The following is a 27,393-nucleotide window of genomic DNA, read 5'->3' as shown; positions in this document are numbered from 1 at the left end:
ATCTCGTCGGATATCTATTTCTAGGGAAAAGGTGGTTCTTGTCCTTTATTGAGTATCACCCCAGAACTACTTGGATTTACGTGATGCAACACAAAAGTGAAGTGTTGGGTTGTTTTCAGCGGTTTCATAAAATGATTCAGACTCAGTTCAATGCAACTTTTAAAATTCTGCGTACTGGTAATGGAAAAGAGTACATGGAGGGTCAATTTCAAAAATACCTAGTTGATGATGGGATTCTTCACCATAGTTGTCACGGCGTCAAATCGATCCAAGGCGGTGGAGGGGTGGCTAATCGATTTGGCGATTAATCGCCCATTTTGGCGTTGCCATGGCGGTCAAATCCCCCGTGTCATTTTTTATTTTTTCGATTTTCTAAAATTATTTAATATGCTACTTTTTTATTTTTCCTATTTTTTAAAGTTATTTAGCATGCTACAAGCCTAGAATATATACCCTATAACATATAAAACAAACATTAAGTAACATCAAATCATCAAAAAAATCAACATAGCCATATCATGTCATCAAAAATCAACATAAACTATTGACTTATACAGTTATACATCAATTCATCACTCATCAACATAGTTGTCACGTGTGGCATAGGGACAAACAATCAAGGAGCATTCTTTTGATTACTAAATATAGGGGAAAATGAAGCTTGAAAGTAAAAAATCAACATGTACATCACACAAAAGTAAAAAGTAAAAGGCTAACCTGTGATTGAAGCTTGAAAGTAATGATTGGAAGTGAGTGAGCAACCTGAACAAAGTAAAAAGTATATATGTCAATATATCATATATGAATGACAGAATGAGAAATATATATTTGGAAACCAAAAAATAGAATCATTAGATCAAATGATGAGATAAGTGGCTAACCTGTTAAGCTATTAGTGACTTACTGAAGCAATAAAGCTTGATAGCAAATGAACAAAAAAAAAAAAAAAAACTTAACTAATCATCCAAGTTCAAAGTTTAAAGTTTAAACAATATATAAAATCCAAACACTCAAACAGTCAAACACAAATAACTTAATCATCATAATCATCCAACAAATCAACAGATGGCAGATTCCTTTGTTGTCCTTGTCCACTAGAAGCATTTGCATTTTCACCATAGTTATCTATGACATCCAAGTCATCATTCACATCATCCTCTTCTTCCAAATCTTCTTCCCCATCTGATTCTGATGACTCCCCAACAGCCCTCCCTCTACCACGGCGTGTGTAGCACAAATTTCCTCTAGAGGTTGATGATTGAGCTCTCCTGGGTCGATTGGGCCCCTCCATTGTTGCCCCCATTGCTCTACCAGCAACGTCCCATGTGAGATCAGCATCGGGATGGACTACATCATCCACTTGCTCGTCAATCATCCACTCACTACTCCAATCCAGTTCATCAAGCACAAGTGGATCATAATTTCTGTTGAGGAGACGTCTTTCTTGAAACCTTTCTTCTAGGCGGCGATTGTATTGAACATAGACTAGATCATTCAAATGTTGATGTTCCAGCCTATTCCTCTTCTTGGTATGAATCTGAATTCATAAACAATAGAGAACAACAAACAAAGTTATTGTTCCAAAAATAAAAAGTCTAAAATATGAAATAGAAACTTGAGACCCAGCTACTTACAAACTCAAATGTGCTCCAGTTGCGCTCCCAACCAGAAGAGGAGCAACAAAGCCCTAGAATACGTCTTGCAATCTTTGAAAGCTCAAAAGCATGACCTCCAAATGAACCCCACCAAGTAACTATAAAAAATAAATATATATAAAAATAGTTAGATTGATATTTAATATATCACACAAGCAAAATAACTAAACATTAAACAATGAACTCTACTTACTAGGACTCATGGTTGCCCGTGATCTAATTGCCATATCCGAGGCAAAACCACCTCGAGAATATCTATACAAAGTGGCTTGAGTATTTATCTTGTCTGCTAAAGCTGGTTCATGTATCATTCTTTCAATGACTTCATTAAATGCAAGCTGTAGAGAAGATATAATTTGGTAGCCACCATCATCACCTTATAAGAAAAAAATTTGCCAGGATTAAGAAATAGTGCTGCTCCATACAAAGGACGCCCCATCTGAATCTCCCAACGCCTATTAACAATATCCAACACTTTCTTGTATTGCCTTTCTTTATCTCCAAATTTTTCTTTTATTTTCTTTTTTGCCTCATCCATGGCAAATTGAACCTCAGGCATAGAAGGCCTCTCATCACCATCCACAATCCTCAAGACAGTAAGAAGTGGCTTTGAAGCTCTAAGACAATTTTCCACACCATTCCAAAATGCTACCGCAAACACCGTCTCAACCATTTTCTTCCCAGCTTCGGTCTTTTCCAAATTAGAACCAGTCCATTCTTCAGAAATAAACAAATGTCTCAAGTCATCTCTATGTTTTAACAAGCTTTGAAGTGTCAGAAATGCAGTTGCAAATCTAGTAGCTGCTGTCCTCACAAGATCCCTCCCATTTGTTCTAGCCCTCATTGCATCAAGAATGCGTGTGTGCCTGTAGATGAAGTTGGTTACTTTTTTTGCCTTACTTATCACAGTCCTATTAGCATTCAAGAATCCTATTTCCTCCAACATCAGGTCAATGCAATGCGCTGCACAAGGAGTCCAATACAGCTTTGTCCTCTTCTGCATAAGCATTGTACCGGTTAATTTATAAGCCGATGCATTATCTGACACAACTTGCACAACATTGTCCTCACCAATTTCTTGAACTTTGTTGTCAATCACTTCAAACAACTTCTCTGCAGTTTGAGATATACTAGATGCATCAACAGATTCCATGAAATAAGTCCCCTCTGGACAGTTAACGAGGAAATTAATTAAATGCCTTCCTCTTTTATCCGTCCACCCATCAGTCATTAGAGTGCACCGATACTGCTTCCAATACTCTTCATATTTATTCTTCATCTCTGCAGTTCTATCCTTTGCTGCCTTCAACAATGGCACTCTCACTTCATGATAACTTGGGGGCTTATATCCTGACCCGTACTGTGCAATAGATTCTACCATCACCTCAAACCTCCTTGACTTAATAGCATTGAATGGAATACCACACTGATAAACCCAGTCAACAATGTGATTATCAACTCTCTTTTTTTCTTCCGCTGATCTAAACCGGTTCTCTATAGTAGTCTGAGTACTACCTTTAAGATGCCTCTCAGCAACCACTTGCTCAGGAGTCCGTCTAACATGAGCATCCATGGGGCCCCTTACTTGTGGCTGAATGACTACTTTATTTTTCTTAGCAAATGTCCCAGAGCTAGGAATAAGTCTAGAGGTTGTAGAAGAAGGAGTCCTACTCGACTGTCTTTGACCTTCAACTTCTATATCAACATCAGCACCAACACCAGCACCAACACCAGCACCAGCATCAACATCAACATCAACATCATCATCATCCAAAATGTCTTGCATCCTTTTCTTCTTATTGCGCATAAGAGCTGCATTCATCTCTGTAGCAATCGCTACAGTTGTCTTGGTACACTTAGCAACATCTCCATATCCACCCACCAAATGTTGCTTTAACCTTTTAATTCCACACTTGAGGTTTTTTCCACAAAGAGTGCATTTAACAAGGTTCTTGTCTGACAGGTCAGGCCAATACCCATACTTCCACCCAGGGTCATTTGATTTGGCCTTCCTGGTTGGGTCTTTGGATGGATCATATGCAGCCGTGCTTATATTATCACCCCCACTACTACCAGGTCCACCAACAGTACCATCCATTATGAACTCCTATAGTCCTATCCTACAAGTTACAAAACAGAGTAACAAAGTATGTTAAGTATTAACCAATAACATTAACATGATAACATAAAAAAAAACAATCAAACACTCACAAATCCAACTTAATCATTTCACTTAACACAAATACACAACCAAGACCATTGTCAAGTTCTTATATTTTTTTTTTTCCAGCAATCTAAAATATATGATTTCCCATCTTCAGATCAAGATCAAACTCTATATAGTAGATAACTAGATATACAGATAAAGAGGAAAACATATTATAAACATTGAAGATTTGAAGTTACTAGTAGGTGGGGCCCTTACCTGGTTGTCACTCTTGCTGCCGAAGGAGAAGATGTCGCAGGCGATATCGATTGTGGTTGTTGTCGTTCTTGCTGCCGGAGAAGGAGCAAAGAAGATGTCACTGTTGGTTGCTGCCGGAAAACCAGTCTGGCTGTTGGTTGCTGCCGGAGAAGGAGAAGAAGAAGAGTTGCAGCGGTGGCTGCCCGAGAAGGAGAAGGAGGAAAAGAGTTGCAGACTTGCAGTGGTGGCTGCCGGAGAAGGAGAAGGAGGAGAAGACTTGCACGGTGGCTGCCGGAGAAGGAGAAGGAGTAGAAGAGTTGCAGCGGTGGCTGCCGGAGAAGGAGAAGGAGAAGGAGGAGAAGACTTGCAGCGGTGGCTGCCGGAGAAGGAGAAGGAGGAGAAGACTTGCACGGTGGCTGCCAGAGAAGGAGGAGGAGAAGAGTTGCAGCGGTGGCTTCCGGAGAAGGAGAAGGAGGAGAAGAGTTGCAGCGGTGGCCGCCGGAGAAGGAGAAGGAGGAGAAGAGCAGCGGTGGCTGCCGAAGAAGGAGAAGGAGAAGGAGAAGGAGGAGAAGAGTTGCAGCGGTGGCCGCCGGAGAAGGAGAAGGAGAGAACAGTTGCAGTGGTGGCTGCCGGAGAACGAGAAGGAGAAGAGAAGAACCAGCGGTGGCTGCCGGAGAAGGAGAAGAAGAAGGAGAGGAGCAGAAGTCGTACCGGTGGCTGCCGGAGAAGGAGAAGAGAAGAATGTTGCAGCGGTCGAGGGTTTTGCGTCTCTTCGAACTCTCGAGCTTCGATCGAGGGTTTGTGAGTCTGTGACTTTCTCTGTGGCGTTAATTGGAAATTTGAAATCGACCGAGGGTTTGGTCTCAACGGTGGCAGCGTATGGCCATATCATAATAGACAAAATGTTAGTAAAAAAAAAAAAAACCCAATTAAAATATAATAAATAAAATATTGTTAGTAAAAAAAAAAAATCGACCGCCTAGGTACTAAAACGTGGTATGGCGTCCATGGCGACGCCAAGGCGTCGCCTAGCAGTCCAAGGCGACCGCCAAGTGTGAAAACAATGGTCGTTGTACTGCCATGCCCATAATTTACCGCCGGGATGCCAAGGCGCCGCCTAGGCGACGCCTTGACAACTATGTTCTTCACCAGACAAGCTGTATTAAGTGATGCAGCTCGACGATGGATTTAGGGAACTATATTTTGACTTGATTTTTATTTACTTTCCTTTATTGGTTAGAGATTAGATTAACAGTTTTTTATTTAGATTTGATTTTTATTTTAGTTGCGATCTAAGTTTAGTTTCCATTTTTAATTAGCTTCCAAAATTATGGCATTATTTTTCTTTAAATAGCCTTGTAATGGAGAAGAACTCAGTTTTTTAGATTTGAATGAAACTGAAATTATATTTTGGATGAAATTATGGCTGCCGTGGGTTGCTTCTCTCTTGTTCTCCTTCTTTGAAGTTCTCTTCTCTGATTCTCTTTTTCCTCTTTTCCATTCTTACTTCCCATTATTTCTTCATCTTCGTTATTTTCTGGTTTTTCCCTTCCAGCCCTTGTTCTGGGCAACAGTAGTAGGTTCAGAAGAAAGCTTCGCTGAAGCTAACGTCCATTGGATTGACTCTGATATTTGGGTCGAAGGCTGCTACCCTGAAGGCGACCCTAACCCCAGAGAATCACCTCCAAAGTCTATCGGTGCAATGGGTTACGAGACTGAGTTAAGGATTGATTTCAGTTCTAACGCCAGATACAACTTTCAGAATCTGTTTGCTTTGATTCTTTAGATCTCTAGTCCATTTATTGGTGGAATTTGATACAATTAGGGAATATAAGGTTCCCCTAAGTTTCTCGTGCGATTTGGGGTCTCGGTTGAGGTGCTCGATCGATTTGAGAAGTTCCGTTACTGCTGGCTTTAAGTTAATTTCGTGGAGTCTAAAGGTTGAAGAAGGCAAGAGTTTTGAAATTATAAGTAAGGACAAACTACTTTTATTACAGAAAACCCCCCTTTCCTCAAAATTATGTTCTAATATTCCCCTATTCTATTGTAATTCAGAATAAGCCCTTATATTAAAGTTTTTAGTTCTAAAATTACCCAGCTGCCATATAATTATTTCTAAGGCCTTGCTTGTTTCTAAAATTACAAGAATGCCCTTTAACCGTTATACTTAAGTTTAATTACAGTTTTTCCATCTAGTTGAAGCCCTATTTACAATTCTATCATTCAATTTTTTGGGTTGAGTTATTTGGTCATTATTGTGTGCCCTAAGCGATCCGATTTCAGTCCTTGGAATTCGGATCCGCATTATTAAGTCTGTTGACACTCCTGCTCAGAATGGGGTGGCTGAACGCAGGAATAGACACTTGCTGGATATTGCTTGAGCCATGATGTTTGCTAAACAAGTTCCACCTCAGTATTGGAGTGATGCTGTCCTCACAGTGGCCTACGTAATCAATCATATGCCAACTTGTGTCCTCAACTCTCGAACTCCTATTGAGGTTCTTCAAGGGACCACATCTTCCTGGTTCCTCCAAAGAGTTTTGGGTGTGTTTGCTATGCTAGAGATCATTCACCAGGAAAATTGGAACCTTGAAGTATGAAGTATATTTTTCTGGGTTACTCTCCTACACAGAAAGGATAGAAGTGTTACCATCCTCTACCCGGCATGCAATAGTAATAGTGGATGTTGTGTTTCATGAATTTGTTAGTTATTATTCATCGTCACCTTCATAGTTTTTAAGGCGCTGCTAAGGCGTCGCCTTACTAGTGCCTTGGTGCTGATGCGGTCTAGAGTTGACCTCTATGCGAGTGTTACTCTCATGTGCTGTGAACCTAGGATGGGAACTCCAACAACTTGATGTAAAGAATACTTTCCTTCATGGAGAGCTCGATGTGGGAATTTATATGGAAATCCACTAGGTTTCTCTACCACAAGAACTCAAAGCAAGGTATGTAAGCTGAAGTGTGCTCTCTATGATTTGAAACAGTCACCTAGGGCGAGGGTTGGAAGATTTCATATTCCTATGGAAGCTAGTAGCCATCTCAAAGAAAAGGAGGGTGAACCAGTTGACGAAGGCCGCTACCAATGGTTGGTAGGAAAATTGATATATCTCTCATACACGACCTATTATTGTTGTGGCTTTAAGTTTGGTCAGTAAGTTTATGCATGATCCCTATTCCTCTCATATGGAAGCTGTTATGTGTATCTTACGATACTTGAAGTCAGCTCTAGGAAAAGGGATCCTCTTATCTCCTCATGATCACCTGCGAGTTGAAGCTTATACAGATGCTGATTGGGCTGGCTTACCTGACTGAAAGTCTATCTCTGGTTATTTTACCTTTGTAGGAGGGAATCTTGTCACTTGGCGCAACAAGAAGTAGAATGTGGTGGCTAGATCTAGTGCTGAAGCAGAATTTTGTACCATGGAATAGGGATTTGTGAGTTACTATGGTTACGTACACTATTGGATGGTATTGGTGTACCTGTTTGTCTTCCTATGATGCTTTACTGTGATAATAAGGCTACTATCAGTATTGCTCATATTCTAGTAGGTCATGATTGAACCAAACACGTGGAGATTGATAGACACTTCATCAAAGAGAAGTTGGATGTTGGTTTGATTTGTGTTCCTTTTGTGAAGTTTGGTGATGAATTAGCTGATGTGTTCACTAAATGACCAGTTGGAAAGCTGTTTCATCCTACTTTAGTCAAGTTGGGCATGTGTGACATCTATGCACCAACTTGAGGAGGAGTGTTGGAATAGGGATTAGTGTGCTGTAGGGGCACATTGGGGTTTTCCCCCCTCCACCAACCCTAATTAGAGTGGGGTGGCTGGATGGGGGAGTATAATTGTAGGCATTTTATTTGTTTTGTTTTGTATTCCTATCATGACTCCTATTATGAGTCTATCATGATTTTATATTATAAATAGAGGACTTGTGTGATCAGTTGAAGATGCACAAGCATTCTCCCATTCTTCCTGTTAACAGAGGGGATTGATGTGGAGACTAGAGAGAGATTCAAAGAGATAGAGGGTGCACATGATGGACTCGATGGAAACAAGGTTAGCTTTGGAGAAGATCATGAGATCATCGGCAAAAGCAAGATGGGTAAGATTGAGGGATTTGCACTTAGGAATTGGGGAGATGAGGAGATCATCTGTGTGGGATTGGATGGATCTAGAAAGGACTTCAAGGGCAAGGCATAATAAGAAGGGGGAAAGAGGGCAACCCTGGCAAATGGCTACTGATGAGGCAAAGTAACCAGCTGGGGTGCCATTCACGAGAACAGAGAATTTGGGAGAAGAAATGCAAGCATGAGTCCAGTTGACAAAAATCACAGGGTGGGGGAAGGACATAGCTAGAAGGACTTTAGAGATGAAGTCCCATCTGATGGAGTCGAAAGCCTTGTGAATGTTGATCTTGAGGAGGGTCGTAGGGGAGTGAGAGTTCCGGTGATACCCTCTTACAACTCATCACAAAAGATGATGTTATCCGCTATGCTCCTACCAGAAATGAAGGCGGATTGGTTGGCACTGACTAGGGAGTTGATTTAAAGCTGGAGGCGGTTAGCTAGAATTTCAGCTATGAATTTGTAAAGAAGGTTACAGAGGGCTTCAATATCTTCATTTGTGGCTGGCATGGACTGTTGCATTATTCACTGATTCTTGAATGTTGCGGGATATCTTTGCTTCTAGAATTTCTTTTTATTCTCTGCAGCGCAGCAGCAATATATTTTTGTTGTTGAACTGTTGGTTTGTTTTTGTGAATAGAAAATTTTTATTTGGTTCATAGCTTGAAGAAATTTGTACATCTAACATGAGATACACAGCAATATTTCATTGCACAAGTGCATATGAACATATATACATCCCTATATTTTTTCAGAATTGGAACAATTGCAAAATTGCATCTCTTTTCCTTAATTAAATGCTACTATTTCTGTGCTTTATTGTTGATTTTGAAATTTGCATTAGGAGCGTGAAGAACGACGCCAACGATTGAGAAGGGAATACCAAGATGAGGGCCCAAACCGCTCATTACAGCAACCGAGAAAGGATCCTGTTGTTCAAACTAAAAGACCTAGATCTCATGACAGATTTAAGCCTCCATCTGGTAGGTTTTTCTTTTAGTTAAAATAGGGAGATGTAGCTTTTTGTTTTCCTTTATTATCCCATTGTTAAGTGGGGAGTTCTTAGTGCTTTCATGTTATTATTATTTTCTGGAATATATAACAGTTTTAGTTGATCCAGTGTCTTTTGTAGACATATATTGAATAAAACTACAAATTATGTTCAATGGTTGTGCAATGTTTGTTGCATTTTTTTCCCCACCAAACTGGAAACTGGTGGTTCGTGTTGTGGGAAGAACATTTATAGAAGTTATATGCATTGATTGGGGTGTACTTGTTACAATTTGACTTGGACAGTTCTATATATGCTGCTTTTCCGCCCTACTCTCTGCCCTAACCGACGGCTCTTACTGTGGCATGTGAGAGTAATCTATGTACATTGTTAAGGTTGTGGGTGTCAGAATTTGGCATGGACACAAAGTTGGCGGATTTGGTGATCCCCAAGGTGTCTAATCTAGCCTCTGGGCCTATAGGGACTTGGTATACACTGTTGCCAATAAAATGAGAATAATGGCAATTCTATTTCTAGATTTAATGGGTTGCCAATTCAGTTGATTATGTTTCTGTCTGTTGATATGTTCATCTTCTTTATTTAGCTTCATTTATTTATTACATATTTAAATTGTCAACATGGTTCAAATTTCTCTCAATTTCCTCATCTACCTCCACTTGGAATTTACTCATATTGTTATTATTTCCAGGTTGGCTGGATTGTCCTTCTTATGGCAAGTGCATAGATCACATAATCCCTTCTAAAGTTCCCCTTGGGGAGTCCTTCAATGACTCTGTTACTCCTGGTAAAAGATACTCTTTGAGACAAGTGATTCATCAACAAAAAGTGGCGGGCAGAGAGGTAAATAGAACTCATAAATTTTGTGTTCTGGGTTGTTCAGTATTGCCAATGTTGAAATGTCCAACCCTAAAGAGGGCAGGCCTTGGCGTAACAGTAAGGTTGCTCTATTGCAATCTGGTGGTCGCGGGTTCCAACAAGGAATCAGCCTCTCCACAAAAAGTGGGGGTAAGGCTGCATACATATGCCCCTTGCTGGACCCTGCGGTAGCGGGAGCCTTGTGCACTGGGTATGCCCTTCTTGAAATGTCCAACCCAAAAGCTTAAGTAGTTTAGGCGGATAGGTCCCCAACTGGTATATGAAGTCATCCAAGGTTCCAAAGTTAAGTCGATTTTTTGGGTGGCTGTACACGGATGTATCATTGACAGTGGGGTTGGCGGCTCTAATACAGTAACAAGTTCAGAACATCTCAACAGCAATCATTCAAGGAGAGAGAAGAGAAGAAGAAAAAGAGGAGATCGGTAGGGACTGTATTACCCTACTCGACTCCACTGACAATTATATAAATGACCTCAGCATATCTTGATACCATCAATACCCCTCAGACTTGTAATTCAACAAACTGTCTTTGCGTGCGATTGTGCAAAAGCAATCTCGCTTCTCATGTGCACTACCAAGTTGGAGATCTAGCTTTTCACTTTGCAACCCATAATTTTCACACTTTCTAGTGTTCACATCCTTAAAGTCTTAGCAGCATCTTGAACTTTGTTATTGTGGTATTCCTTCTACAGCTGTATTGGTGTAGGCAGATTTACAAAACCTGTACAGATGTATTGGTGTAGGCAGATTTACTGGTGTAGGCAGATTTACAAAACCTTGGGTAATGGGCCAAAAAATAGTACTATAAACAGATTTAAGAGAGATTAAGAGAAAGGATGATGAAGGCAGCCAGTCTAATTGAGCTTGATTAGGCCTTATTTTTTGGCCCTTACTGGGTCATATGGGCCTTGGGTAATTATTTTTGGGGTTACCATTTTGAAAGTCCAATTTTTATTAGCCCATATGTGTCGATAATGAGTCTCTTATGAAATTAGAGTTTTGTCTTTATTTTTGTTAGTGTCTCTAGAAGTAGAAAAGGGTCTCTTTTTTTTTGGTTAGTAGTTTTTTGAATCTGATTCTAGAAGATCCCTAGACTGATTAGAAAGTTCCTATTTTCAGATTCCTTAGCTTCCAAGTTAGACTATGAGAAGTCTATATTTCCTTTTAGGAAGTTTATGTTCATTGTGATATTGAGTTTTGGGCTAATCCTTCTCTCTATTAGCCATAAGGGGATCGACCACTCCTTTCTCTGTAGATATGTTTGAGATCAATGGAAAGCTGCTGTTGTGTTTAATTTCAGTGTGGATTAACTGGGCGTGTTATAGACTTAGTGGTGGCTTCGCTTGCTAGCTATGATGCAGTAGCAGTAGCCTGGCTGGACCAATATGAACCAGTTATGAAGCCCAGGCCCAGGAGAACCAGGCCTAAACTTGGTTTTCAGTTCCTTAGGGGCAGTTAGGGTGTTTTTCTTTGGGATTGGGGGAGGGGAGGGGGGGGGCTTATAAATAATTCATTAACAAAGAAGTGGGAAAACATGAAATCCCCAAGAAGAGAGGGAGAGAAACAATGAACTTACAGATACAACTTACAAGACCAAGCCTTTACATAGTGGGGGAGGCATTGGTCTGTAAAATAGAAGGGTAAGGACCCCAAGAATCAATAATCAGCCTATTTCTAAGGGTATTTGCACACTGGGAGGGGGAACATCTATCGTAGCTTTAACATCAAAGAGAATGGAATCCGAGATCTGCTGGAATGCTTGAGACTTGGAAGTCCGTCTTTGGAGGTTGTGCCCAAAACAAATATGGTAGATAGTGGCTCCAAAAGCCTGCTTACCCACCGAACCATAACAAGATATTCCAGCAAAGGAGATGTCCACCCAAATCCATTCTCTGTCGAAAGACAATTTATTCTTCTTCTTAGCCATCCTTTGGATAGAATGCCATTCCAAAGAGTGGAAGAGAAAGGACAATCAAAGGAGAGCTGATCTACATCTTTCATAACGTTCCAATTGAGGCAACAGTGAAGAGAGACAGTAATCTGATGCTGGAGGTGGAAGGACTGCATTGAGAGGCAGTGGGAGAAGACCCTCCGAACAGTGAAGCTGTGCCAGGGGATATATCTCTTGAGCCAAATCAAATTGTACCATGAGCCCTGAGTAGTTCACAAGCAGACTTGGCAGGAAAGATACCCGACAAAGATGCAGACCAAGAAACAATATCACCAGTACCAAAGTGCTCTCTGGGGATACTCGGTAGAACTATCCAAATGACAGACAATGTGGAGGAAAATAAGGGGGGGGGGGAGTCGGACTGAATGATGTTGGAAATCATATCCAACCTGTCAAATCTGGAGCTTTAGTTAACTCTGTCTCCAACTGAGAGCAGAACACCAAACGGGTGCCAATGGTCCAATCAGAATCTTGTGGAGGCACCATCATCAGTCTGGGTTTTTATGAGCCCTAGCACAAGAGGTTTGAGCTTCAGAATCTTTCCCTAGACCCAAGAGGAGGTGTCAGAGGGAGAACCAACAGTCCAAATGGAGTCATTACAGAGTAGGGGGAATAGACCAAATTAATCCAAATGCTCTTCTGCCTAGCTGCAAGCTTCCAAATTAGCTTAAGTATACCAGCAATATTGACGTCTTCAATTGTTCTCAGACCAAGGCCTCCTTCATCTAAAGGTAGGCAGATGGAAGACCAACTGATCGGGTGAAAGAATCTGGGGTATTCATAGCCCTAACTTGATTCAGGTCTGAAACTTCCTTACCCCATCTCACTTATTCTATTCTTCTTTCATCTTCTTTCCTTTCTTCTTTCTTTTTATTGTCAAGTTTTCTTACTTCTACTGGTTTTCTCTGTGTCAGATGGTACGGTTGAGCTGAACCAAAAAAAAAAAAAAAAAAAAGCCTCACCTCCCATAACAAGTTGGATTGACCTGAGATTTTGGGCATAGGTTGGCCTTCCTTAGGTAACCCAAACCGTTGGTTCTTTTTCCCCAATTCCTCTTCTGCTGTGAGATTGAAGCATTGTTGTCAAGGTGACAAGGCGACCAAGGTGGTGGAGGGGCGCCTTGGCATGCATGAATGGTTGAATCTAGATGCTGTTCAGGGTTGATTACGTAGCGACCTAAATTAAGGTTTTGGAACCCTAAGGTGCACCAGGTTGGACAGACTTGCACCCAAAGTTGTGGGTGGATTCCTTCATATATTTCTCTTGTCTTCTGCGAGTTCTAGTCTTCTTCTAGTTTAGATGCAATTTTACACAGCTTAGAATTCTGGTTCCCTAAACTTCAGTTCTGTGCTCTTCTTTTGTTCACTTTTTAGGAAACTGACCACAATTAAATCTGGTAAAACCAGTTATATTTGAGTTAATTAATTCTCTTCAAGTCCCTGTGTCTCTTTGCTGCTTTTCTGTATTATTTGTCCTCTTTCTCAGAAGTTTTTGTTCACACCTATTTTATATATTTGTTTCAGCCTCTCAATCTGTCCATAAACCTACCAGAATCCATTCCAAATCGTAATTAACTTATAGGGTTTGATATCTGCATAAAGGGAGCTTGCTTACCGTGATCAAAGCTAGGGTTTGAGGATCAAAACACTTGGAAGAAACCATTCCCTTGACCATAACATAAAAAGCTAAACCATTCCACTCAAAGTATGCTGTTTTTTCAATGGTTTATTAGACTATAACCAGAGCCATAATTCTCTACATGAATTTGGCTTTTAATTATTAGTAAGTTGTCAAGGCATTGCCCAAGTGGTGCCTTGGCCCCAGCAAGGCATTTTTCGAGTCCCTTGGTGGTCATTCCCAAGTTGGTCAAGGCACCAGATGGAAAGAAACAGGAAAAAAGTGTAAGGGAAAAGGAAGAAAGGGGTGTCGAAATGGGAGAGAAGGGGATAAATAGGGGGGAAGTGGTAAAATAGGGAAGAAGGAAGCAGCAGTGTTGCCACCTGCCACTGCAGCACAGCAGCAGAGGAAGAGGAAGAGGGAGAAGAATTGAGGAGAAGAGGGAAGAGAAGTGGAGGATGTGTACGAAGGAGGAGGAAGAGGAGGTGGAGGAAGAAGTGGGGATATGAAGAGGAGACAGAGGAGGTGGATGAAGAAGAAAGGAAATGAAAATGCTGTTCAAATTCTTCACTGTGTAGCTGACACATACAGACTAGGATCTTCCAAATGTGCTAATCATTTATGTTCAATATTTCAAGGTAAAGGAATTGCATTCCATCCAAAGAAACCTTGTTAAGGAAGCAATTTGAGAAGGTGATTATTGTTACTATTAATCTAACATCTTGTAATGACAAAGACAATCCTTTGTAAAATATAAAGTCAACACACAAGAATTCTATAATTGCAGTAATTTCAAATAGGGAAAATTATGCCCCTCTCCCCTGTAGTTTGCCGAAATTGCACGTGAATCCAAGGGTCTGAACGAATTACGCCCCCATTCCCTAGCATTGACGGTGTGAGTATGCTGTTAGTTTTAAACAACAAAAGACCATATTACCCTTTAGTGGAAAAAGAGTCTCATCCGTACCCTCTGAATCTCAACTTCTTTCCCTACGTTCTTTGATCCTCCCTTGTTGATCTTATCGTCACCGCAACCGTCATTGGCAGCTGCGTCACCGTCGTTGATGTTCAATCCATGTAGCTCCTCTGCGAGCTTCCAATGCCCGCACCCTCTTACCTACCCTATCACTCTCGCGCCATTCGTAACCTTTGTCCGTTGGGCCTCTTAGCCACTCCGCCGCGACATCCTCACCCACGAACCCTCTAATTCCAACCTCCTCGCCGTCAAAGGTCTGTGGGTTGGGAGGGCTCGGGTTGTAGAAAAAGAAGAATATGCTCAGATGGAATGAATTGCTAAGAAGATCAGAGACAAGAACCGTGCTGCAAATGGAATGACCTTTCAATAACGAGCATAATGCACAGAAAGGTGAAGAGATGGTGTGTGTAGAAATATAAACAAAATGTGTCCATGATTAGGGAAGTGAGTTTTAAGGACCACCATGTGTACCGGACCTTTTGGAATTGGCTGCTAAGAAGGATTGCACTCCCAAGTTTAAATGCAGGGTCGACAGCAAACAAGAAAGCAAAAAAATGCAAAATCTGAAATTATCTTCAACTTTGTAATCCTAATAATAAATAAAGGTGATCAAAAATAAAATCTCAATGTTCCAGTCATGAGAATATGCTGCCAACATAAACAAGGAAGATAAAAGTTGAGAAATGGTGTCTTCTAGAAGAAAGCATCAGAATAGAAATCCAAAAGACAAATAATAGACATCATAATGCAGGTGTAGATTACAAAAAACTACCCCAGCAATTTATAACCCCAAACAATACAAATAGGATCAGGAAATAAAGAAATAAGACCATCCAAGGATACAATACCCATATAGGAGCAAAAGCAGCCCCAAAACACAACCCGATAGGAGAGAGAGAGTCATGCTATAGAGCTGGAGAGAGAGAGGTGCGGCCAGGTCTGTAGGAGTCCGATTGAGCTGCACTCTTGGGCGTAGATAGTCCCTAGGGAGGGTACAAAAACCCCTAAATTTGAGAGGATTTTGATGGCTGGTTGTGAAGTTACAAGCTTTCTTGATTTTTTGACATAGGAGAAATAATCGTAGGCTTCAAGAGAGAGAATCAAATCTGGTTTGTAACTTAGACAGATCTGAACTTCTGAATACTCACAACAGTCGTATACTTCAACAGTAGTAACTTTAGGATAAAATAGAAAGCTTTAAAGAAGAAGAAACAAAGGGAAAAGTGGGGGAGGAGTGGCTGTCTCGGCCCGGGCTTCTCACCCACAGCTATCCCGGCTGTTTTAAGCAATTGATTGCAATTATTCTTTATTCAAATATGAAATTATGAGTACATAGGCTCCTCTATTTATAGATGACAGAATAGCAATCAAACTTCTACTAGGAGTTAGTTTCCTAATAGGACTAGACACTCCTACTAAAACTAGGAATTCAAAATTGGGCCAAGAATAATAAACCTATGTGGAAAACAAATAGAGTCCTAAGACAATTTGGACTCGACATACCACTTATTCAACTCGATGGGCCCAATGGCCCTAATTAATTCAAAACTACTAATTATTCCCCTAGCCGATGGGCCCAATTGGCCCTTATTTGTACTTAGCCACCCAGGTGGACCAAGTAGGGGTTCGATTGGCTTCTTGGCTGGATCCTAGCCACTCAGGTGGACTAAGGCTGGACCCTTCTTCCTCTCATATTTCCTTCCATAATGTGGATCTACATCAACTCCCCCTTTCTTAGAATCATTCAACTCCGATGAATGGGTAAGGGACATGTAGTGCTTACAGAGCTCTGTGTCAAGGCGTTGAAAGTCATCGGCATGGAATCCTCTCGTGGTTGACCTTTCCATTTGATAAGGAAGGAGTAGTACCCTTTGCCCCCACGAATTGTGGTGAACTTATTGTCATGAACATCTTCGATGACATCATCTTTAGGGTTTGCAAATTGAGGAAGTTTAAGGGTGTGCTCGGTGTCACCGTCATCAGTCCCAAATATATCGTCAGATCAACTACATTGAAGACATTGTTGATCTTCAGAGTAGGAGGTAGCTTTAGCATGTAAGCATTAGTGCCAATGCGCTTCAAGACCTTGTAGGGACCCATGTTTCGAGGATGGAGCTTGTGCACTGTACCAGGAGGAAACCTCTCAGGTAGAATTCGAACCATTACCAAATCACTAGGCTGAAATTCCACGTAGCGATGATGTCAATTGGCAGTTGCTTGGTATCCGTCATTGCTAACAGTGATGCGACGACCAACATCGGCATGTACCTCCGTGATGTGTCTAAGGAACTCATCGGCTTCCACACTAATACGGGCCTGAGGTGGCAAAGGTACCAAGCCAATCGGTCGTTGAGGCTGCAGTCCAAGGACAATCTCAAATGGTGTACGACCTGTGGTGCGGTTGACGGAACTATTATAGGCGAATTCAGCAATATCCAGTATAGATGGCCAAGTCTTTTCATAGTCTCGGACTAGACATCGGAGTAAGTTGTCAAGACTTCTGTTCACCACTTCGGTTTGTCCGTCTGTCTGAGGATGGAATGCAGTGGAGAACTTGAGTTTAGTATTTGTTTTCAGCCATAGAGTCTTCCAGAAGTAGCTCATGAACTTGACATCCTTATCTGAAACAATTGTCTGTGGTAGACCATGTATGCGCACTATCTCTTTGAAAAAGAGTTTGGCCAAGTGACTTGCATCAAGAGTCTTCTTACATGAGATAAAGTGTGCCATCTTAGAGAAATGATCTACTACCGTAAATATGGAATCATACCTTTCCCGTGTAGATGGTAAGCCTAGGAAAAAGTCCATGCTTATGTCTTGCCAAGGTGCATGTAGAACGGGCAGCAGTGTGTACAATCCTGTATTCTTCTTTTCTCCTTTGGCAAGTTGACAAGTGCGGCATCTCTGTATCACATGTTGCACATCCTTTAAGAGTTGAGGCCAAAAGTATAAGTCTTTCATCATGGAGTATGTTTTGTCCTTGCCAAAGTGTCCACCCATTCCTCCTCCATGTAGCTCTCGAATCAAGTGATGTCTCAAAGAGGTGTTTGGGATGCAGAGGCGAGTGCCTTTGAAAAGATACCCATCATGTATAGCAAATTTGTCATCCTGTCCTCCTTGTAGGTTGTTGAATACTTCTGAAAAATCAGCATCACTAATGTACTCCTCTTTGTTGTGTTCCACTCCTGCACTTTGTACTGTGAAGGTGTTCATCATCATCACCTTTCGACTAAAGATGTAGCTGCAATGTATTCTGCCTCTGTAGTTGAAAGAGAGTTTGACTCTTGCTTCTTACTATGCCATGCCACCAAGCTGCTCCCCAAATCGAATGCACCACCACTGGTGCTCTTCCTGTCATCTTCACATCTGGCCCAATCTGCATCTGAAAAAGCTGACAAACTAAAGCTCTTGACTTTCGGATACCATAACCCAAACTCACTAGTCCCTTTCAGATATCTGAAAATTCTCTTCACTGCTGCCACATGTGTCTCTTTTGGTCCTGCTTGGAATCTGACTACCATGCACACAACTTGTAAGATGTCAGGCCTACTAGCTGTCAGATATAATAGGCTACCAATCATTGACCTATACGAGGTGTGGTCAACTGATGGAGAGTCATCTTCCTTGCTCAACTTACACCCAGTCATTATAGGTGTACTAACTGTCTTGCAATCCTCCATGGTGAATCTCTTTAACATCTCCCTCACATATTTGGACTGAGATATGAAGATACCTTCTTTCTTTTGACTGATCTGCAAACCCAAGAAGAATGATAGTTCACCCGACATGGACATCTCAAACTCATCTTGCATCCTCATAGCAAAATCTTTGCACAACTCATCTTTGTGACCCCCAAAGATGATATCATCTACATACACAACCACCACAAGCTGACTGCTTTCTTCAGTTCTGATGTAGAGATTACTGTCCACTAAGCCTTTCTTGAAACCCAACTTGCACAAGTAAGAGTCCAATCTGGAGTACCATGCCCTTGGAGCTTGTTTTAAACCATACAAGGCCTTCAATCTGCACACAAGAGTGGGGTTCTCACTCAGCTGAAACCCATCAGGCTGCTCTATGTAAACCTCCTCTTCCAAGTTTCCATTTAGAAAAGCTGATTTGACATCCATCTGATAGACATTGAACCCCTTGTACACTGACAAAGCCAAGAACATTTTGATAGCCTCAAGTCTTGCCACTGGAGTAAAAGTTTCCTCAAAATCAATGCCTTCCACTTGAGCATACCCTTTGCATACAAGTCTTGCTTTGTTCCTCACCACTTGACCATCTTCATTGAGTTTATTTCTGAAAACCCATTTAGTACCAATCACATTCTTGTTAACTGGCCTAGGGTCTAGATCCCAAGTGTGATTCCTCTCTATCTGATAAAGTTCTTCATTAATAGCCTTCATCCAACTCTCATTATAGCTTGCCTCATCAACAGTTTTTGGTTCAATCTTCGAAAGAAGAGAGTATGTGTTGGTCTTCATTCTTCTAGTCTGAACACCTACAGTGGGGTCACCAATGATTAACTCATCTGTTTTCTGTTGATCAACTCTGTTGTGTCTCCTCTGCTCATCTGAATCTACCTCAGCCTGTTCAACATCAATCTCATTTTTGCTTTTGGGTCTACTATCAACCAGGTCATTCTCATCATTAAGATCTTCAAATTCTGGAAGTTCATTTCCTGAGCACTCTTTACAATTTTTCCAAGTCTGTTGTTATAGCATCTATAGGCCTTACTTGAAGTAGAATAACCTAAAAATATACATCTGCCCTATCATCAAACTTACCCAAATCTTGGGTTGTGTTTTTGATATAACACTTGCTACCAATTGCATCAGCCACTTGATTCTCCTTCCCAGCTTTGTACTTGAGAGCAAATACATATCCTTGCAAGTATGAGATCCATTTAGCGTGCCGATCACTAATGGTCTTTTGTGAGTGCAAGTATTTGAGTGCTTCATGATCCGAATAGAGCACAAACTCTTTGCCAATTAAGTAATGCCTACAAGGCTTGATGATTTGAACAATGGCATAGAGTTCTAAATCATAGGTAGAATACCTTTGTTTTGCATCATTCAACTTTTCACTATAGAAGGCAATCGGATGGCCCTCTTGCATAAGCACTCCTCCTATCCCAACATGGGATGCATCAGTAGCCACTTCAAACATAAGATCAAAATTGGGTAGTCTAAGCACTGGTGCTTCTGTCATCTTTTGTTTGATCAAGTTGAAAGCTTTAGTGGCTGCCGGAGTCCACTGAAATGGGACTTTTCCCCCTTTTGTGCATTCTGTAATTGTGGCTACAACGGCGCTGAAATTCCGGATGAATCGTCGGTAAAATGAAGCAAGACCGTGAAAGCTACGAACCTCGGTCAAGGTCTTTGGAATTGGCCAATCAACGACACTTTTTACCTTCTCTGGATCAGCTTCTATGCCTTGTGAAGACACAATAAAACCAAGGAAGATGACCTTGGGCTGCATAAAGGAACATTTCTTTAAGTTGATGTATAACTTCTCTGCCTGTAGTACTCTCACGACACGTCTCAGATGCTCCAAGTGTTCATTTTGTGCTTTGCTGTATATTAGCATGTCATCAAAGTACACTATGAGAAATTTACCGATGAAGGGTTGTAGTACATGTGTCATCACCCTCATGAAAGTGCTAGGTGCATTGGTAAGGCCAAAAGACATAACCTTCCACTCATACAGGCCTTCTTTTGTTTTGAAGGTTGTTTTCCATTCATCCCCTGGACGTATTCGAATTTGATGGTAGCCACTCCGTAGATCAATCTTTGAAAAGATGGATGCTCCTGTCAACATGTCAAGCATATCATCCAAACGAGGAATAGGAAATCTGTACTTGACCGTGATTTTGTTAATGGCCCGGCTGTCAAGAGACGTAACCTGATAAAAAAATGAAATTAGGGTAGCAACAATTGGGGGTTTAGAAGAAGCAGAAGAGGAAAGAACAAACCTTAATTGTATTCTGTTTTCAAACCCACAACACCAGAGAAAAAACTCTTCATAGATTCGCAAATTGTTTAGAAAATTTCCTTGTCTTTATAGATTTGAGGGACGAATGACGGCACCGATGGACGAAGGACAAATTATGGCAGCGAGGGATGAATGATGATAGGGAGGGATGATGGAGGTCGAAGTGGATTGGTGGAAGGAAGGGGGGGAGGTGGTGAAGGGCTCTATAGGGTTGTCTTCGTTTGAGTGGTAAAAAGTATTTGATGAAGACTTTATGGGGCACACTTTTTACGCTTATCATGGATGATTTAACCTAGAATATTAGAGGTGATGTTCCATGGTGTATGCTTTTTGCCGCTGATATTGTTCTGGTGGATGAAATAGTAACAAAGATCAATGATAAGTTGGAGTTGTGGAGATCTACCTTGGCGTTAAGTGGTCTTAAGAGAGTAGAACGAAGACGGAGTATGGTGTGTAACTTTAGTCGCACAAGGATGGATAATGAAGTGGTGAAACTTTAGGAGAGGGAGATGCCGCAAAGCGATTGTTCTATCTGGGGTCAACTATAAACAAGGAAGGTGATATAGAAGATGTTTCTCACAAAATTAAAGTAGGATGGATGAAGTGGAGAGGGACATCTAGAGTGTTGTGTGATTGACGTATTCTTCTAAATCTTAAAGGAAAATTCTACAAGATTGTCGTAAGACTGAGTATGATGTATGGGGCAGAATGTTGGGCAGTTAAGAAGCGTAACATAGATAAGTTGAGTGTAGCAGAGATGAGGATGTTGAGGTGGATGTATGGAAAAACTAGGAGAGATAGCGAGAGAAATGTCGTTTAAGGTGGTATGGTTATGGTTCGATGGAGACCTAGGGATGCTCCAGTAAAAAGGAGTGACCTAGCCTCTGCATTTTTTCTCTTTTCGCTTGGTAATGAATTATTTATTCACCCAAAAAAAAGGAGTGACCAGATCCAAATGGAAGGAGCAAAAAGAGGTAGGGGCTGGCCTAAAATGACCATAGATGTTGTAAAAAAAGACATGTAGAGGCTAGATTTTGACTCTAGTATGACCTCAGATAAAGTTGGTTAGAGGGAAAAAATCTATGCTGCCAATCGATTTTATGTGGGATGTTCTTGTGGTGTTGCTTTGTTTCTTTTTTTTTTTTTAATTTTGTTTTTGTTTTTGTTTCCTTTTCTTTTCTTTAACCCTTTTTTTTTTCTTTATGTTTCCTTTTATTTTACCCTCTCGCGGATCCATAGAGCCGACCCTATTTTGTTGGGGAAAGGCTAAGTTGTTGTTGTTTACGCGGCACACTTTTGATTATGTTCCCTATGAGTTGGTCTTGAAGTGTAAGAACATGGTCCCCTGTGTTTTGCAAAATACGTTCTCAGCACCATTTTTTGCCTGGTTCGTTCTTCAAAAATAGAGGAACAAACCGGTGTAACCAAACACTTTGCACCTGTTCTTCTATTTCCAGAGAATGGAAGAACATAAGATAATGCAGGAGTAGATTACAAGTGACTAACTCCGCAGTTTATAACCCCAAACAATACAAATAGGAGTAAGAAACAAAGAAATAATACCATCAAATAAATCCCCAAGGATACAATACCCATATAGGAGCAAAACCAGCCCAAAACCTAACCCGATAGGAGAGAGAGACCTGTTATAGAGCTGGAGAGAGAGAGGTGCGGCCAGGGCTGTGGGAGTCCGATTGCGTTGCACTATTGGGCGTAGATAGTCCTTAGGGAGGGTACAAAAACCCCCAAAGTTGAGAGGATTTTGACAGCTGGTTGTGAAATTACAAACTTTCTTGATTTTCTGACCTAAGAGAGAAAACTGAGAAGAACCTTCAAGAACAGCAGCTGAATTCTTCCAACAGTGACTAGGTAAGGATCGTGGGACCCTTATGAGGCTTGGAATACCCTGATTGAAGACCTGGCTGAACAAAGTACAGAAGAGAGAAAGAGAGGAGATCGATCTCTCTCCTATTCCCACTAGGATTGTTAATCGGTTCTGATTTCTGGAAACTTTTATCAAAATCTGAACTATACCTCTTGAATGTTACAGTAAATAAATAAAAAAAAAGAATAAAACAAATGGGGGGTTGAGATGGGTGAAAGAGAATAAAGGAAGTGGCTATCTCAGCCTGGGCTTCTCACCCACAACTATCTTAGCTACTCTAAGCATTTAGTTGCAAACTTTCTTTCATTCAAATCTCCTCAATAATGGGACATATGCCTCTCTATTTATAGAGGAGAAGTTTACAATCATACTAATACTAGGAGGTTGTTTCCCAATAGGACTAGACACTCCTACTACAACTATGAGTTAGTTTCCCAATAGGACTAGACACTCCTACTACAACTAGAAATTCAAAATAGGACTAGGACTTGACTTTATGACTCCAATATGGAGTAGAATTAACTAACTAATAGTCCATATAGGACTTTACAACCAACTAATGGCCTAATGGGCCTTTATTGAGTTAAATAACAACTAATTATACTAATGAATAAAATCCCGTTGTCTTACATTCTACCCATATTTTAGGCCTATTAAAGTGGCACATTTCAAAGAAAACCCATGGGATCAAAGGCCCAACACATACATAACACAACCCAAGGCTTATTTGCAATAAAATAAGCCCAAGTGACTTTTCTACATCATAAGAATTGTTCTCCGGGATAGTTTCCAAACGCAGTTAAAGTGATCAATTGATGTGAGAAAGCGCTAAGGTTGTCTCCCAATCATAGTTGGCACAACACCAAGGCGACCAAGAGTTATTTTTTATTTTCCCTATTTTCTAACATTACTTAGTAAGCTATATATACCTTGTATCATAAAAAATCAAGATTAAGCAATATCAAGTCATTAAAAATCAACATTTAGCCATATTAAATCATAAAAAATTAACATTAAGTCATATTAAGTTATAAAAAATCCAAAATTTTGAAAAAAATGCTCTTGTTCTATAATAATTTTGACTGGTCAAATGATTTTATTTTTACATGAGACTTTTTGTATTAGTTATAATATAAAACCAGCTTTCTTGCAAGTTTAAGATTACTTAAATCTGAATTGTAATGGCAAAGTTATGCTCCGGTCAAACTTATTTTTAAGTGTGCGAATGCTGTTAAAATTGCATGAATGAAAATAATTTTAAGGATATCAAAACAGAAGATTACTTTACTGGATTTTTTGTTTTTAGCAATGTTTTAACATCGTAGAATTTATAAAATTTTCATAATTGAGGAAAACCCCTGCATTTAAAAGTTGAAAATCGCCCCTATAACCAAAATCCAGTTTTTGTTCTTGGACTAGGGGGTTGAATTTTTATCTTTTTGGAATTTTATTTTTATACTATTTTTACTGGATTCAAATCGGGGGTATTTGCTTATTTATGAATAATATTTTAAGTAATACTTAAATGATATTTGGCATAAATAAGTGCCAAAACAGCATGCAGTGGAATTAGACGACTGTCGCCTAGGTCCTAGGCAAACCGCCTAGACGCTTAGTCGTCGCCTAGGCGACGCCTTGACAACTATGCTCCCAATGTTGAATTGTTTAGAGCTTGAATAGAAAAGAGGAAAATAACCAGTGCCGGGTTTGATTTTCAAGCCATGGTATTCTCATTCTCAAAACAGTAATCTACAGAATTGTTCCATTCATATGAAAACAAGCTCTTTAGACTGATATATAGCAGTCACCCAAGTTTTACTAGGTCATATTCTTGTTAGTTCGGAATCCAATTTTAAATGATATTTATAACTGAAATTAATTATTAATCCTAAATTGACTCAAGGAACTCCTATTTGATTGGAACTCAAAATCAGAGCAACCACTGGAAACCACTAAAGCCAAAAAAACCTTCAACTCCCATCCAACTAGAACTACTCTTACCACTTAGATAAAATCTTAATTAGAAAAATGAGAGGAGTGGCTTATGCATGGGACCGCTTGCTTTACAAAGCCACAAAAAGTTGGCTCGGTTGGGCATAAATATGCCTTGCATCATAATTCTGTCTTCTTTTGCACTCCAAGGGGGTTTCCATGGACCTGTCAAATTCACTTCATAGTCATTTTTCTAGAATAAAAAATTTGGATTGTTTTACAATCGCCTATTTTCTTTTCTTTCAATGTCAGAATGTTTTGTTTGGTCTGTTAAGAATTCTCCGTTGCTTCTAGGAATTATTGAAACTGTACTGACAAGTGATGTCGCCAAGATTTGTTAGCCTCTCTCATTGTGATAATATGCTTCTATGTTGTTAATAGTTTGATATTAAGGATTCTTAGTGACATTCATTCTATTAATTTTCCTGTTCACTTTGGGATACAAAATCTCAGTTCTGTTAATTTTCCTTATTTTATGCTTTCTGCAGCTTGGTTTAGTAATTGATCTGACAAACACCACTCGCTACTATAATCCGGCGGATTGGAAGAAACAAGGTATTAAGCATGTTAAGGTGAGAATGAAGCGTTCTGCAAGTCTGTCCCTAATTTTCCCTCTAAATTTGATCTATCGTAACTGAGAGTGAAGTCTTACAATTTATTTTCTCTTGTAGATTGCATGCAAAGGAAGGGATTCTGTACCTGACAATGAGTCTGTAAATAACTTCGTGTATGAGGTGAGACTCTTTGGTCCTTTTTTCCTTTTTACTTTGTTTTTAATCCTTAATTTGGTAATGTAGAAATAGGGTGCTTTTAAGTTTTAACCAATCCTATCGAATGCTTCTCAGGAATAGGTTGAATCACATAAAATAAAATAGAAAGGAGAATAAACAGAAAATGTAGGAGGAAAAAAGGGATAGAGATGGGTCTCTCACCCACGGTCCGTCACTGTATTTTGGTCTCTCACCAGTGGCCTCTCACCACGCTTCCTCCAGAGCAACTGTCTCTCACAGCAACATGGTTGTAAAACAACTCATTGTTTTTCTTCTTTTCATTCAATTCGTTGGTGGCCGAAAATACAGCCCTCGCCTTTTATTTATGATCTTTCAATTACAAGGGAAAAAGGAATTACATGCCTGGGATTCAATGGACTGCCCAAATCATGACTGGATTCCTCCCCCCTGACAAATTCGAAACTTAAAAAATAGAACTCATAAATCCTACTTTCTTAAACTGAAAGCTGAAAGTAGAAGCTATCTAACTAGCTGTCAATGTGGAGCCCATGCGATAGCTGTAAAACCTTCTAATTCCATCTCCACGCAAAGGTAGCAACCTACCCCTAACAATCCTCCATGCTATGGCCATCCATTGAAGAAAATATTCAAGACGCAAGAGTGGAATTGGACCCACCAGATATTTTCAAATATTCTCCAATATCTTCTCAAGTTCTTCTCTTTGCGAGCTGTCAATGGGCCCAAAGAAAACTCCTTGGGTGATTCCCACTTTGCAATCGCTAAAACTTGGGTCTATGGCTTTGTGCCCACTTGACCTGGGTGTATTTACTACAAATTTATCTAGTTTTGGTGATGCAGATACGGCTGCACTTGACTAGTTGGACCAGCATGACCGGTTTTGGAAGCCAAGAACCAAGAAGAATCGGTCCACCCCAGGGTTGGAAATAGTAGTTTATTAGTTTGAGCTTTATTTCCAAGTAGTAGCACATTTAGGAGTTAGAATTGGTTGGAACTAGTTTCCGTACATGATTTGTCCTAGATTGAGCTTGTTTCCTATTTAGTTGGTTTCTAATTTCATATCTTTTATTTTCCTATATATTGGTTGTAACCGATGGACAATTAGAAGAGAGATTTGAGGGTGAATGAGAATTGGTTTGGTTTGATTTGGTTTCGTTTGGTTTGTGCTCTATGAGAGTTTGTGCTTCCCTTTTCCTCTTGCTACTATGATCGTTCCCTTTTCTAACTGGCCCTCCATCAAACTGGATATTAGAGCTAAATGATCCCTATTCCTTCCCCATCCTTCTCTCTTCCCTCTCCAGTCTTCTCCAGGGCTTATGCCGAGAAGTCTGAAATAAAAAAAATAAAAAAACCGACTCTGTTGCAAAATAGAGAAGTCGGAAGCCCCCACCTCTCTCGATTCAGACAAATACCCCCACCGCCCTCTGTTTTCCATTTCCAAGGGTTCAAAAATCAATGAGAAAAAAGTGAGAAGCATGGTTTTAAGTATCGGTGCTTATCGTTCCGTATCGGCCGATACGTATCCGTATTGGTAGGCATCGGCACGATACATACCGATACGCTAGGGGAAATTTTTGGCCCTCTTTTGTGTATCGACGTATCGTATCGTGCCGTACCGTATTGGTACTGATACGTATGATACTCTGCGATACGAACTTTTGAAAATATGAAAATTCCTGAGTATCGGTACGTATCGAATGTATCGTGCAGTATCGAGCCGTATCGGTACGATACTGCTACTTAAGTGTGAATGTGTCTTTTGTTGTTTGAAACAAACACTTCAAACTCTCACCAACAGTTTTCTATATTTTTCTTCTTTCTTCCCCTTTGATTCACACACCTTTTTGGAGACTCAAATGGTAGATTGAAAGAAACATTGTGGAAGTGAATGGTTCGAAGAAGGAGAAAAACATAGTCCAAGAAGAACCTTGAAGGCTTGAACTTGAAAGTTGAAACATTTGAATGGTAAGTTCTTGAATCTTTACTCACTTTTTCAACTTTAACCTTAGATTTTCAAGTTTTTTTATAAATCTAAGGTTCATCATACTTAGAATCACATTTTGTGCATCATTATTACATGAAATCATTGGATTTATAAGGATTTACAAACTTTTTTCAAGAGAAAATGAGGGTTTCAATTTTTT

At 40.2% G+C, this 27,393-nt stretch overlaps 1 protein-coding gene across 1 annotated transcript in view; it reads left to right on the top strand.

The window, feature by feature from the left end:
* The window catches only part of LOC122071701 (RNA/RNP complex-1-interacting phosphatase homolog), a gene marked incomplete at its 3' end in the record, with an annotated part of 42,677 nt that extends 17,443 nt beyond the window's left edge, over nucleotides 1–25,234 (top strand). Inside the window, 4 exon segments of the mRNA XM_042636088.1 lie at nucleotides 9,036–9,174; nucleotides 9,892–10,043; nucleotides 24,989–25,072; nucleotides 25,172–25,234. Coding sequence (XP_042492022.1) covers nucleotides 9,036–9,174; nucleotides 9,892–10,043; nucleotides 24,989–25,072; nucleotides 25,172–25,234 — 438 coding nt within the window.
* Between the last annotated feature and the right edge of the window lie 2,159 nt (nucleotides 25,235–27,393).

Source organism: Macadamia integrifolia, unplaced genomic scaffold, assembly GCF_013358625.1.
Source record: "Macadamia integrifolia cultivar HAES 741 unplaced genomic scaffold, SCU_Mint_v3 scaffold_57A, whole genome shotgun sequence".
In the NCBI taxonomy this organism is placed as follows: domain Eukaryota; kingdom Viridiplantae; phylum Streptophyta; class Magnoliopsida; order Proteales; family Proteaceae; genus Macadamia; species Macadamia integrifolia.
Note: the sequence above shows the minus strand (reverse complement) of the source record. Positions and strands in the feature narration are given on the sequence as shown.